A 14,243-nucleotide genomic window follows, 5' to 3' on the forward strand; every position below is an offset into this window, starting at 1 on the left:
CAGTACAGGCCCTTTGGCCCTCGATGTTGCGCTGATCCAAGCCCACTTAACCTATACTAACCCACTATCCTCCATATACCTATTCAATGCCCGCTTAAATGCCCATAAAGAGGGAGAGTCCACCACTGCTACTGGCAGGGCATTCCATGAACTCACGACTCGCTGAGTGAAGAACCTACCCCTAACTTCAGTCCTATATCTACCCCCCCTTAATTTAAAGCTATGCCCCCTTGTAATACCCGACTCCATACGCAGGAAAAGGTTCACGCTGTCAACCCTATCTAACCCCCTAATCATCTTGTACACCTCAATCAAGTCACCCCTAAACCTTCTTTTCTCTAATGAAAACAGCCCCAAGTGCCTCAGTCTTTCCTCATACGATCTTCCTTCCATACCAGGCAACATCCTGGTAAACCTCCTCTGCACCCGTTCCAGTGCCTCCACATCCTTCCTATAGTATGGCGACCAAAACTGCACACAATATTCCAGATGCGGCCGCACCAGAGTCTTATACAACTGCATCATGACCTCAGGACTCCGGAACTCAATTCCTCTACCAATAAAAGCCAGTACGCCATATGCCTTCCTCACCGCACTATTTACCTGGGTGGCAACTTTCAGAGATCTGTGTACATGGACACCAAGATCCCTCTGCTCATCCACACTACCAAATATCCGACCATTAGCCCAGTACCCCATCTTTTTGTTACTCTTACCAAAGTGAATCACCTCACACTTAGCTACATTGAATTCCATTTGCCACCTTTCTGCCCAGCTCTGCAGCTTCTCTATATCCTGCTGTAACCTGCCACATCCTTCCTCACTGTCAACAACTCCTCCGACTTTCGTATCATCCGCAAACTTGCTCACCCAACCTTCTAACCCCTCTTCCAGGTCATTTATAAAAATGACAAACAGCAATGGTCCCAAAACAGATCCTTGCGGAACACCGCTAGTGACGGCACTCCATGAAGAAACTTTGCCATCAACTACTACCCTCTGTCTTCTTCCATCCAGCCAATTCCTAATCCAAACCTCCAACTCACCCTCAATGCCATATCTCCGTATTTTCTGCAGTAGCCTACCATGGGGAACCTTATCAAACGCCTTACTAAAATCCATATATACCACATCTACCGCTTTCCCCTCATCAACCTCCTTCGTCACCTTTTCAAAGAATTCAATAAGGTTTGTGAGGCACGACCTGCCCTTCACAAAACCATGCTGACTATCCTTGATCACATTATTCCTATCCAGATGTGCATAAATCCTATCCCTTACAATTCTCTCTAAGACTTTGCCCACAACAGAAGTGAGACTCACCGGCCTATAGTTACTAGGGTTATCCCTACTCCCCTTTTTGAACAAGGGAACCACATTTGCTATCCTCCAGTCTTCTGGCACTACTCCTGTAGACAAAGAGGACATAAAAATCAAGGCCAATGGCTCTGCAATCTCCTCCCTTGCTTCCCAGAGAATCCTAGGATAAATGCCATCAGGCCCAGGGGACTTATCTATTTTCACCTTTTCCAGGATTTCCAACACCTCTTCTCTACATACCTCAAAGCCATCCATTCTACTTATTTGTGACTCAGAGCCATCCATTCTACTTATTTGTGACTCAGTTCCTTCCCCAGGAGCCAAAAATGCCAGACACAGTTACGTCAGTTAAAAAAACTGAAGTTGTATTTGGTTCCCTCAGCGAATACACGTTCCCGGAGCTGAGGCACCGACCTCACTTCACTGCCTTCCTGAGTCTGCTGCTGTCTGGTGGGGGGAGGTCAATTGTCCCTCTCCAGCTCTGCCTGTGCCTCTTCTCCACAGGGGCTGAGTACAGGGGCGAGCCCACCTCCACACAGAACCCCTCAAAGGGGCTCCCCTTCTCGGGTGGGGCCCGGCACGTGCTCTCGCCCCTTGGTGGACCTGTTCGGCAAGGGGAGGCCTCGCTGGTCATGGCTTTCCGCTCCCGGTTGTCGTCAAAGGTGGCCGGATTCTGCGGAGACAAGACCAGGAATGTCGATCCTGCTGTGGGTACAGCGCGGACATGGAGGGCAGACCCACACGGATCTCAGCCTGTTCACACAGGGCACACTAACACCTACACAAACACACAGGGCCAGCACCGGTCAAAGTCTCCCGATCTGAGGCACCGCAGCAGAATGAGGCCACTCCGCCCATCGGGTCTGCTGCTCCTCAATCCCCTTCCTCCCCGTAACCCTCGCTCCCCGTGCGCTAAAGCAAAAACAACGGCTCACGTATGAAAACGAGAGGACGCCCAGGGAACACAGAGGTGGGGCAAGAGGGGGACTCTCCGAGGGTCTTTGGGAGGGAGAGAGTCCCAAAAGGGCCAGCGGTGGATTCCTTGGACATGTTTAAGGCTGCGTTCAATGGATTCCTGCTCCATCGGGGAGGGGCTTGATGGGAAAGGTGGTCAGGAATCAGGGCTTGAGGACCATGGTACGGGATGGGGGGGGGTTTGGCCTGGAGGGGCTGAATGGCCTCCTGCTGCACCCTGTTGGTGGTACAGCTGCTGTCAGCACACGGTCAGCTCTCAGTCTGTCCCAGCTGCTGCAGCACGTCACCACTGGCTCTCCGACCCAGCTCGGGCCTGAACACAGCCCACACGGAGACCTGCTCAAGTCAGGGGGACCCACAGCACCCACACCAGGGTTAGGAAACCTCAAAGCAATTGAGGGAGCCTGAGTGAGCCGGGCGGGGCCCTACAGGACACAGAAGGTCTCAGAGATGGGCAATAGCCAGGGATGATCATGTCCCACGAAGAAATATTCAGCAAAATACAGTCCTCGCCCAATCCGAACGCCAGGCACGCGGTCAGGATGTCCTAACTCACTCCTGTAAGGACCAGCTGCATGTGAATGAGAACAGAACCGGACCATCGCTCCCGGGGGAAGAGCGTCTCCGCCCGGACAGGACCGGACCGGACCATCGCTCCCGGGGGGAAGAGCGTCTCCGCCCGGACAGGACCATCGCTCCCGGGGGGGGAGAGCGTCTCCGCCTGGACAGGTCCGGACCATCGCTCCCGGGGAAAGAGCGTCTCCGCCCGGACAGGACCGGACCGGACCATCGCTCCCGGGGTGGAGAGCGTCTCCACCCGGACAGGACCGGACCATCGCTCCCGGGGGGAGAGCGTCTCCGCCCGGACCGGACCATCGCTCCCGGGGGGGAGAGCGTCTCCGCCCGGACAGGACCGGACCATCGCTCCCAGGGGGAGAGCTTCTCCGCCCGGACCGGACCATCGCTCCCGGGGTGGAGACCGTCTCCACCCGGACAGGACCGGACCATCGCTCCCGGGGGGAGAGCGTCTCCGCCCGGACCGGACCATCGCTCCCGGGGTGGAGACCGTCTCCACCCGGACAGGACCGGACCATCGCTCCCGGGGGGAGAGCGTCTCCGCCCGGACAGGACCGGACCATCGCTCCCAGGGGGAGAGCTTCTCCGCCCGGACCGGACCATCGCTCCCGGGGGGAGAGCGTCTCCGCCCGGACAGGACCGGACAATCACTCCCGGGGGGGAGAGTGTCTCCGCCCGGACAGGACCGGACCATCGCTCCCCGGGGGAGAGCGTCTCCGCCCGGACAGGACCGGACCATCGCTCCCGGGGGAGAGCGTCTCCGCCCGGACCGGACCATCGCTCCCGGGGGAAGTGCGTCTCCGCCCGGACAGGACCGGACCATCGCTCCCGGGGGAAGTGCGTCTCCACCCGGACCGGACCATCGCTCCCGGGGGGAGAGCGTCTCCGCCCGGACAGGACCGGACCATCGCTCCTGGGAGGAAGAGCGTCTCCGCCCGGACAGGACCAGACCATCGCTCCCAGGGGGAGAGCGTCTCCGCCCGGACAGGACCGGACCATCGCTCCCGGGGGGAGAGCGTCTCCGCCCGGACAGGACCGGACCATCGCTCCCGGGGGGAGAGCGTCTCCGCCCGGACAGGACCGGACCATCGCTCCTGGGAGGAAGAGCGTCTCCGCCCGGACAGGACCAGACCATCGCTCCCAGGGGGAGAGCGTCTCCGCCCGGACAGGACCGGACCATCGCTCCTGGGAGGAAGAGCGTCTCCGCCCGGACAGGACTGGACCATCGCTCCTGGGGGGAGAGCGTCTCCGCCCGGACAGAACCGGACCATCGCTCCCGGGGGGAGAGCGTCTCCGCCCGGACAGGACCGGACCATCGCTCCCGGGGGGAGAGCGTCTCCGCCCGGACAGGACCGGACCATCGCTCCCGGGGGGAGAGCGTCTCCGCCCGGACAGGACCGGACCATCTCTCCCGGGGGGAGAGCGTCTCCGCCCGGACCATCGCTCCTGGTAGGAAGAGCGTCTCCGCCCGGACAGGACCAGACCATCGCTCCCAGGGGGAGAGCGTCTCCAACTGGACAGGACCGGACTCCACTTCCCGCCACCTCCCCACACCTTCACCCAGCTCGTCCACCCCTGCCTCTTCCTTCAGGGGGGAGACACAGAGAGAGAGAGAGAGAGAGAGAGAGAGAGAGAGAGAGAGAGAGAGAGAACACGCGCGAGTGGGAGTTAGAGACAAGAAGTGAGTGAGACAGAGAGAGACAAACACACAGAGAGGGAAAGGCACAGGAGAGAGAGACAGAGAGAGAGAGTGAGGCACAGAGTTAGAATGAGAGAGTTAGAGTGAGTGAGAGGGGGAGAGAGAGAGAGAAAGAAGGGGGAGAGAGAGAGGAAGGGGTGGGGGGGGAAGAGAGAGAGAGAGAGAGAGAGAAGAGAGGGATGGTCAGATGAATGGATAGACAGACAGATAGATAGACAGATGTTGAGAGCTGAACAGAGAAGAGGTTTAGAGCTGAAAGCTCACAGACGGTGTTACCTGTGTCTGGAAGGCTTGCTTGCGTCGTGTTGCCGATGTTGATGGTGTAACTGTTGACCACTGAGAGCCAGGAGAGAAAGACAGAGATGTTACAGTCAGGGACGTCTTGAGCGTGACAGCGATAGTAACCTCCCCCACATACCCCCATCACCACATCCCTAACCCAAACCCCACTGCTGCCCACCCACCCGCCAGCCCAACCCAAACCACAGCCAGTCTGCCAAAACTGAGCCTGACCCAAGGTTCGTTGGTTCAGAGCACACCCTCGGGGGCTCGGCTCTGGGACTGCCCAGTTTGGGATGGGGAGAGTAGAGGTGGATAAGATTATGAGGGGCATGGACCGGGCAGGTAGGAAGCAGCTGCTCCTCCTTATCGAAGGGTCAGTAAGAAGAGGTGGAGGAGGAGGGGGAAGAAGGGGGAAAAGAGTGAAAGGCAGGAGGTTCGGAGTGGTGCTCAGGAGGAATGGTTCCACCCAGAGGGAGGGGGTAATAAATGGGGAATCCACCGCCAGGGAGAGGGGATGAGGTGGGAAACCTCACACCCTTTAAACAAGCTGATAAACACTCGAAAGGTCAGAACGGACAGTCAGAGACAGAGTTTGGGCCCCGCATTAGCAAGTCGGGACATATGGAGGTAGGATACCATTGACCAGAAGGGCTGAACAGCCTTCTCTGTCAGAGTCTGTGACCCTTGGAGGCCTCAGGGTGGAGGGAGATGCAGGAGACACACACAAAACCGGAGGGGTCCTTTGTGGGTGGGGTGGGGTTGGGTGGGGCCCAGTGGAGAGAGGATGTGACCCACCCCACGCCCAGGCCATGGGGCTACCCTCCCACTCTCACCCACCGGTGGCAACGTATAAAAGGGATGGAGAGACGGAGGGAAGGAGGGAGAGAGAGAGACTAAGAGAGAGACTAAAGAATGGAGGGAGAACGGATGGGAGGGAGGGAGGGAGTGAGGGATAACGGACGAGGAGGGAGGGAAGGAGGGAGGGAGGACAGACGGGGAGGGAGGGATAACGGAGGAGGGAGGACAGACGGGGAGGGAGGGAAGGAGGGAGAACGGACGAGGAGGGTGGGAGGGAGGGAGGACAGACGGGGAGGGAGGGACCCAGAGAGGGAGGGAGAACGGACGAGTTGGAGGGAGGGAGAATGGACAGGAGGGAGGGACGGAGAACGTGTTACCTCTGTCCAGGAGGCTGACTGGGGATGGGCTGCCGATGTTGATGGTGTAATTGTTCACCACTGTCAGCCAGGAGAGAAAGACGGAGACATTACAGATAGGGACATAGCTGTTCCACCACAACCACAACTCAGCTCCATCACAAATGGTCCCCGGTGGCCCCTGGCTTCCTTTGATGCTCGGCTCCTCCCCAGCTCTCACCACCCCACCCTCCCACCTTGCCAGGACGCCGGTCAGAGGGCAGCCCAGGTTGGGCAGAGTGTCACCGCCCTCCTTCTGTAACCCCACAGCCCTCCCCAGCTCTGGGCTGCAGTCTGTAAATGTGGATTCTTATCTTAACAGTCAGCAGGCTGTAGGTCTCTTGCATTTTTCTGAGGGGCACGCATTGGGTAAATAAACAAGGTCTTTTCCCTGCGGTGTCCAGAATAGAGGGGCATAGGTTTAGGGCGTGAGGGAGAAGATTTAAAAGGGACCTAAGGGGCAACTTCTTCACTTAGAGGGTGGTGTGTGTGTGGAGTGAGCTGCCAGAGAAAGTGGTGGAGGCTGGTACAATGACAGCATTTAAAAGGCATCTGGACGGGGACATGAATAGAGATGCGATTAGGCAAGATTTTGCATTCATAGGATGGGGAAGGAAACTGCAGGGGATGGGCACAATTGAAATGTGGAGTTTATTCAAAGAACAGCTACTGCGAGTCCTTGATAAGTATGTACCTGTCAGGCAGGGAGGAAGTGGTCGAGCGAGGGAGCCGAGGTTTACTGGAGAAGTTGAATCTCTTGTCAAGAGAAGGAGGCGGCTTATGTTAGGATGAGACGTGAAGGCTCAGTTAGGATGCTTGGGAGTTGCACGTTATCCAGGAAAGACCTAAAGAGAGAGCTAGGAAGAGCCAGGAGGGGATATGAGAAGATAGGATCAAGGAAAACCCTAAGGCTTTCTATAGGAATATCAGGAATAAAAGAATGATTAGAGTAAGATCAGGGCCAATCAAGGACAGTAGTGGGAAGTTGTGTGTGGAGTCCGAGTAGAGAGGAGAAGTGTCTAATTTTCATCAGTATTCACATTAGAAAAAGACAATGTTGTTGGAGAGAATACTGAGATATAGGCTACTAGACTCAATGGGACTGAGTTTCACAAGGAGGAGGTATTAGCAATTCTGAAAAGCATAAAAATAGATAAGTCCCCTGGGCCGGATGGGATTAATCCGAGGATTCTCTGAGAAGCCAGGGAGGAGCTTGCAGAGCCTCTGGCTTTGATCTTTATGTCATCGTTATCTACAGGAATAGTGCCAGAAGACTGGAGGAGAGCAAATGTAGTTCCCTTGTTCAGGAAGGGGAGTAGAGACAACCCTGGTAATTATAGACCAGTGAGCCTTACTAGGAAGGAATAATTTGATCAGGGATAGTCAACACGGTTTTGCCAGGGTCGGTCATGCCTCACAAACCTTATTGAGTTCTTTGAGAAGGTAACCAAACAGGTGGATGAGGGTAAAGCAGTTGATGTGGTGTATTTGGATTTCAGTAAAGCCTTCGATAAGGTTCCCCACGGTAAGTTATTTCACAAAATACAGAGGCTTGGGATTGAGGGTAATTTAGCGGTTTGGATCAGAAACTGGCCAGCTGAAAGAAGACAGAGGGTGATGGTTGATGGGAAATGTTCAGTTACTAGTGGGGTACCACAAGGATCTGTTTTGGGTCCACTGCTGTTTGTCATTTTTATAAATGACTTGAATGAGGGTGTAGAAGGATGGGTTAGTAAATTCGTAGATGACAATAAGGTCGGAAGAGTTATGGATAGTGACAGAGGATGCTGTAGGTTACAGAGGGACATAGATAAGCTGCAGAGCTGGGCTGAGAGGTGGCAAATGGAGTTTAATGTGGAAAATGTGAGGTGTTTCACTTTGGAAGGAGTAACAGGAATGCAGAGTACTGGGCCAATGGTAAGATTCTTGGCAGTTTGGATGAGCAGAGAGATCTTAGTACTCTCTATGTACATAGATCCCTGAAAGTTGCTACCCAGGTTGATAGGGTTGTTAAGAAGGCGTACATTGTGTTAACTTTTCTTGGTAGAGGGACTGAGTTTCAGAGCCATGAGGTCATGCTGCAGCTGTACAAAACTCTGGTGCGGCCGCATTGTGGAGTATTGTGTACAGTTCTGGTCACCGCATTATAGGAAGGATGTGGAAGCTTTGGAAAGGGTGCAGAGGAGATTTACCAGGATGTTGCCTGGTATGGAGGGGAGGTCTTATGAGGAAAGGCTGAGGGACTTGAGGCTGTTTTCGTTAGAGAGAGGAAGGTTGAGAGGTGACTTAATAGAGACATACAAGATTAGCACTGCTGCCTCACAGCACCAGAGACCAGGGTTTGATTCCAGCCTCAGGCAACTGTCTGTGTGGAGCTTGCACATTTGGGCTGAAGGGTCTGTTTCCACCCGTAAGTAATCTAATCTAATCTAATCAAGATAATCAGAGGATTAGATAGGGTGGACAGTGAGAGCCTTTTCCCTTGGTTGGTGATGGCTAGCACAAGGGGACATAGCTTTAAACTGAGGGATGACAGATACAGGACAGATGTCAGAGCTAGGTTCTTTACTCAGGGAGTAGTAGGAGCGTGGAACGCACTGCCTGCAACAGTAGTAGACTCACCAAATTTAAGGGCATTGAAATGGTTATTGGATAAACATGTGGATGAGAATGGGATAGTGGAAGTTAGATGGGCTTCAGATTGGTTCCACAGGGTCGGCGCAATATTAAGCTAGTGATATGAATGCAGAATATGCTATGAATAGGACAGGTTTAGAGGGATATGGGTCAAGCACTGGCAAATGGGACTAGATTAGGTTAGGGATATCTGGGTCAGCATGGACGGGTTCTGTGCTGTATGACTCTGTGACTGAGTGCCAAACTGAAGGCACCGCTGAGGGTTAGCTGGCCCCAGGCAACAGCAGCATGTCTCAGTGTGGCAGCATACTGGAGGAAGGTAACATCATCTACTGTAGCCCCTGCACCTCTTAACAGCAAGAGAACAAAACAAATCAGAACAAGACTCAAACGGAAGGCCTGCAGCCCAGAGAATGCCTTACCTCTGTCCGGAAGGCTGGTTGGTGTCGAGCTGCCGATGTTAATGGTGTAACTGCTCACTGCTGTGAGCCAGGAGACAAAGACGGAGAAGTTACAGAAGTTACACCAACCCCCTCCTAGCTCCCCGATACCAACTGGACAGCCTTTTGGTTAGAGACACCGACATCACCCTGAGCTGCCTGGAGCTCACCGCACTCCCAGAACACACTGTCAGAACACGGCACATTGCCGAGGGGGTGTGAGTGACCCTGACAGGGCCTGTGACAGCCTAAAGGGGATGGGGTGGAGAGAAGAACTGACCTGCCTCGACGGGTGGGGGGTGGGGCGGGCAGTGAACTGCCCTGTCCTGGGCCTTGCGGGGGGCCTGATGGGGCTTGGTGATCTTGTCCAGGCATGTGAACCGGGTGACAGTGGCCTGAATGCAGACAGGAGCTCCAGGATTCTGGACTAACCCCTGTTCCCTCGTGCCTCCTCCTCACCCTCACCAACTTCCCCCAGAGCGAAGCAGCAATAATACCAACAAGAGGCAAGGTGGGAGGGAGCGGGGGGGGGGGGGGGGGGGGGGGGGAGAAGGGGAAGGGGGAGAGGGAGAGGGGAGGAGGGAGGGGGAATGGGAGGTAGAAGAGGGTGAAGGGGAAGATGGAAGTAAAGAGATTACCTTTCTCCGTAGGGCCAGCCAGCGGCGGGCAGTGGATGTTCACTGTGTAATTGTGTGGCACTGTGAACGGGGGGGGGGGGGGGGAGAGAGAGAGAGAGAGAGAGACAGACAAAGAGGGTGGCTCACATTAAGGGACGCATCGCACAACACCCCAACCCACCACACCCCCAAACACACTCACAGCAACCCCCCCACCAAACACACACATACGTGCACAAGGGGAGATGGGGAAGGCAGTGGGGGGGGAAAGGAAGTGGAGGGAGAGGGGGCAAGGCGCGGGTGGTAAGGAGGTATAGAGGCCGAGGGTTACCTCTGTCGGATGGCCCGCCGATGTTGATGGTGAAATTGTTGATGCCTGCGAGCAAGAGAGAGGGACAGGGAGAGGGAAAAGAACAATAGATTTACTCACAAACCACAGCCCCTACTTCACACCCACCAGCCCTCTCCCCTCAACCTCGTCAGCGCCCTCCCCTCTCCTCCACCTGCCAATCCCCTCCCCTCTCCTCTCCCCCCCACCCCCAGCCCCAACTCGCCTTCCAGAAGGTTGAACAGTAAAGTGTGGCCTCATGGTGGGTGCCACGGTCCCCAAGGGCCCAGCCTGGGTGACTCGAACGGAGATCGCTGTGACCTTACTGGATTATATTTGGGCCCGGCGGTCACTACACCAGGAGGGTTGGTGGGGGAAGTGTCACAGGCCCTGGGGAAAGTCACACACAACCTGGTAGAGCCTACCTGACCTCTAACCTCACTCGACAGCATCTACCTGACCTAAGTGTAGGATGGGGGCAGGGGAGGGGTTGGGGGCGGGGGGGAACTGCCTAGACTCTAGAGGCCCCCACAAGACTCTGATGTGAACCAGGGAGAGACAGAAATAAAAAACACTTACATCTCAGAGAAGTGTTGCTTTTCTCTGGGAGGCTTGCTGGTGTCGGGTTGATGTTGATGGTGCAATTCCTGGTGACTGCAGAGGCAGGGGGAGAAAGGAGGGGGCTTTAGATGGATCCGCACGCCATTCCCCGGGCCCACCGTCCCGACCCCTTCCCGGAATCCAGGGCAGCAGGAGCCAAAACCCCTTCAAACTGATAGACTTCAACTCTGAGAAAGCCCCATCGATTCCCAAACAGAACCACCCCTGCCTGACTCACCTGGATCATAACCGAGCAAAAGCATTCTGGCAGCAGGGAACCAGACCGTTTGGTCCGTGCCGACCAGATATCCCCAACCCAATCTAGTCCCATTCACCAGCACTTGGCCCATATCCCTCTAAACCCTTCCTATTCATGTCCCATTCTTTTTCAATGCTGTCATTGTACCAGCCTCCACCACTTCCTCTCGCAGCTCATTCCACACACGCACCACCCTCTGTGTGAAAAAGTCACCCCTCGGGTCCCTTTTATATCCTTCCCCTCTCACCTTAAACCTATGCCCCTTTAGTTCTGGACTCCCTCACCCCAGGGAAAAGACCTTGTCTATTTACCCTATCCATGCGCCTCATTATTTTGTAAACCTCTATAAGGTCAGCCCTCAGCCTCCGACGCTCCAGGGAAAACAGCCCCAGCCTGTTCAGCCTCTCCCTGTAGCTCAAACCCTCCAACATCCTTGTACATCTTTTCTGAACCTTTTCAAGTTTAGTGATGGACAGCACAGTGGCTCAGTGGTTAGCACCGCTGCCTCACAGCATCAGGGACCCACGTTCAATTCCAGCATCGGATAACACCCCCTCCGTGTCAGTGTGGATTTCCTCCGGGTGCTCCAGTTTTCTCCCACAACCAAAGATGTGCAGGTTAGGGTGGATTGGCCGTGCTAAATTAGCCATAGTTCCCAGGGATGTGCAGGTTAGGGTGGATTGGCTGTGCTAAATTAGCCATAGTTCCCAGGGATGTGCAGGTTAGGGTGGATGGGCTGTGCTAAATTACCCATAGTGCCCAGGGATGTGCAGGTTAGGGTGGATGGGCTGTGCTAAATTACCCATAGTTCCCAGGGATGTGCAGTTAGGGTGGATGGGCCGTGCTAAATTACCCATAGTGCCCAGGGATGTGCAGGTTAGGGTAGATTGGCAGTGCTAAATTGCCCATAGTGCCCAGGGATGTGCAGGTTAGGGTGGATTGGCCATGCTAAATTTCCCATAGTGCCCAGGGATGTGCAGGTTAGGGTGGATTGGTCGTGCTAAATTACTCATAGTGCCCAGGGATGTGCAGGTTAGGGTGGATGGGCCGTGCTAAATTACCCATACTGCCCAGGGATGTGTAGGTTAGGGTGGATGGGCCGTGCTAAATTACCCATTGTGCCCAGGGATGTGTAGGTTAGGGTGGATTGGCCATGCTAAATAACCCATAGTGCCCAGGGATGTGTAGGTTAGGGTAGATTGGCCGTGCTAAATTACCCATTGTGCCCAGGGATGTGCAGATTAGGGTGGATTGGCCGTGCTAAATTGCCCATAGTGCCCAGGGATGTGTAGGTTAGGGTTGATTGGCCGTGCTAAATTACCCATAGTGCCCAGGGATGTGTAGGTTAGGGTGGATGGGCCGTGCTAAATTACCCATTGTGCCCAGGGATGTGTAGGTTAGGGTGGATTGGCCATGCTAAATAACCCATAGTGCCCAGGGATGTGTAGGTTAGGGTAGATTGGCCGTGCTAAATTACCCATTGTGCCCAGGGATGTGCAGATTAGGGTGGATTGGCCGTGCTAAATTGCCCATAGTGCCCAGGGATGTGTAGGTTAGGGTTGATTGGCCGTGCTAAATTACCCATAGTGCCCAGGGATGTGTAGGTTAGGATTGATTGGCCGTGCTAAATTACCCATAGTGCCCAGGGATGTGCAGGTTAGGGTGGATTGGCCATGCTAAATTGCCCATAGTGCCCAGGGATGTGCAGGTTAGGGTGGATTGGCCATGCTAAATTGCCCATGGTGCCCAGGGATGTGCAGGTTAGGGCGGATTGGCCATGCTAAATTGCCCATAGTGCCCAGGGATGTGCAGGTTAGGGCGGATTGGCCATGCTAAATTGCCCATAGTGCCCAGGGATGTGCAGGTTAGGGCGGATTGGTCATGCTAAATTGCCCATAGTGCCCAGGGATGTGCAGGTTAGGGTGGATTGGCCATGCTAAATTGCCCATAGTGCCCAGGGATGTGCAGGTTAGGGTGGATTGGCCATGCTAAATTGCCCATAGTGCCCAGGGATGTGCAGGTTAGTGTGGATTGGCCACGCTAAATTGCCCATAGTGTTCAGGTGTGGTGCCAAACATAGAAAGCAGGAAACACCACCAGTGCTTCGTCTGGATGCTCACTGAAGACATTACCTTGCTTGGTGACGAAACGTCGCAAAATAAACCTTCCAGCTCAGCGAGCAAACGTACATCCATATTGTGCAATATCTGAAAATGTTTCTCAACCCCATTCTCCTGCATTCTCCCCGTAACCCTTGATCCCCTGAACAATCAGGAAGCTAACTATCTCTGTCTTAAATACACTCAGTGTCCTGGCCTCCACAGCTCTCTGCAGCAATGGGTTCACAGATTCACCTCCGTCTGGTTGAAGGAATTCCTCCCCATCTCAGTTCAAAAGGATCGGCCCTTCGCCTTCTCTCTCCTACAGGTGCAACACCTGCTCCACGGCCACTCTGCCCAGGCCTCTTGGTATTCTAGAAGTTTCAATCAGATACCCCTGCAACCTTCTAACCTCCATTGAGTCCAGACCCTGAGTCCTCCACCGCTCCTAATATGACCAGCCCTTCATCCCGGGATTATTCTCGTGAAATTCTGTGGGACACCCTCCAACGTCTGCCCATCCTGAGACATAGGGCACAAAAACTGCTCACAATATTCCAAACGTGATCTGATCTGACCGAAGCCTTATACAGCCTCGGCTGTATAGCTCAGCTTTTGTATTCTAACCCTCATGAAATAAGATTAGATTAGATTACTTACAGTATAGAAACAGGCCCTTCGGCCCAACAAGTCCACACCGACCCTCCGAAGAGTAACCCACCCAGACCCATCTGACTAACGCACCTAACACTATGGGCAATTTAGCATGGCCAACTCACCTGACCTGCACATCTTTGGAGTGTGGGAGGAAACCGGAGCAGCTGGGGAGAATGTGCCAACTCCACACAGTCAGTCACCCAAGTTGGGAATTGAACCTGGGTCCCTGGTGCTGTGAGGCAGCAGTGCTAATCACTGAGCCACAAATAAATGCTAACATTGCATTTGCCTTCCTAACTACCAACTGAACCTGCATGTTGAACTTAAGAAAATGCTGAATTGGGGCTCCCAGGTCGCTTTGAGTTTCAGATTTCCGAAGCCTTTCCCCGTTCAGAAAATAGTCTACTCCTCTATTCTTCCTACCAAAGTGCATAAATCTCACTTTCCCACATTAGATTCCATCTGCTGCTACTTTGCCCACTCTCCTAACCTGTCTTAGTCTTTCTGCTGCCTCGACTGTGTTGCCGGAAAAGAGACACCTTAGGTGCAGGCTCATGGGTC

At 54.4% G+C, this 14,243-nt stretch overlaps 1 protein-coding gene across 3 annotated transcripts in view; it reads right to left on the reverse strand.

Annotated features, from left to right (window-relative positions):
• Nucleotides 1-1,664: 1,664 nt before the first annotated feature.
• Nucleotides 1,665-14,243, reverse strand: part of LOC122547560 (uncharacterized) — a 37,901-nt gene continuing 25,322 nt past the window's right edge. For all 3 annotated transcript variants that reach the window (XM_087974897.1, XM_087974899.1, XM_087974898.1), the window contains exons 10-16: nt 10,647-10,721; nt 10,071-10,115; nt 9,761-9,820; nt 9,105-9,164; nt 6,028-6,087; nt 4,847-4,906; nt 1,665-1,993 (exon numbers count right to left, since the gene is read on the reverse strand). In XM_087974897.1, coding sequence (XP_087831023.1) covers nt 1,977-1,993; nt 4,847-4,906; nt 6,028-6,087; nt 9,105-9,164; nt 9,761-9,820; nt 10,071-10,115; nt 10,647-10,721 — 377 coding nt within the window. In that variant the 3' untranslated portion in view covers nt 1,665-1,976. The remainder of the gene's footprint in view (nt 1,994-4,846; nt 4,907-6,027; nt 6,088-9,104; nt 9,165-9,760; nt 9,821-10,070; nt 10,116-10,646; nt 10,722-14,243) is intronic.

This window comes from Chiloscyllium plagiosum, unplaced genomic scaffold (assembly GCF_037043375.1).
Source record: "Chiloscyllium plagiosum isolate Xiang-an unplaced genomic scaffold, Cpla_swu_hap1 HiC_scaffold_27, whole genome shotgun sequence".
In the NCBI taxonomy this organism is placed as follows: Eukaryota; Metazoa; Chordata; class Chondrichthyes; order Orectolobiformes; family Hemiscylliidae; genus Chiloscyllium; species Chiloscyllium plagiosum.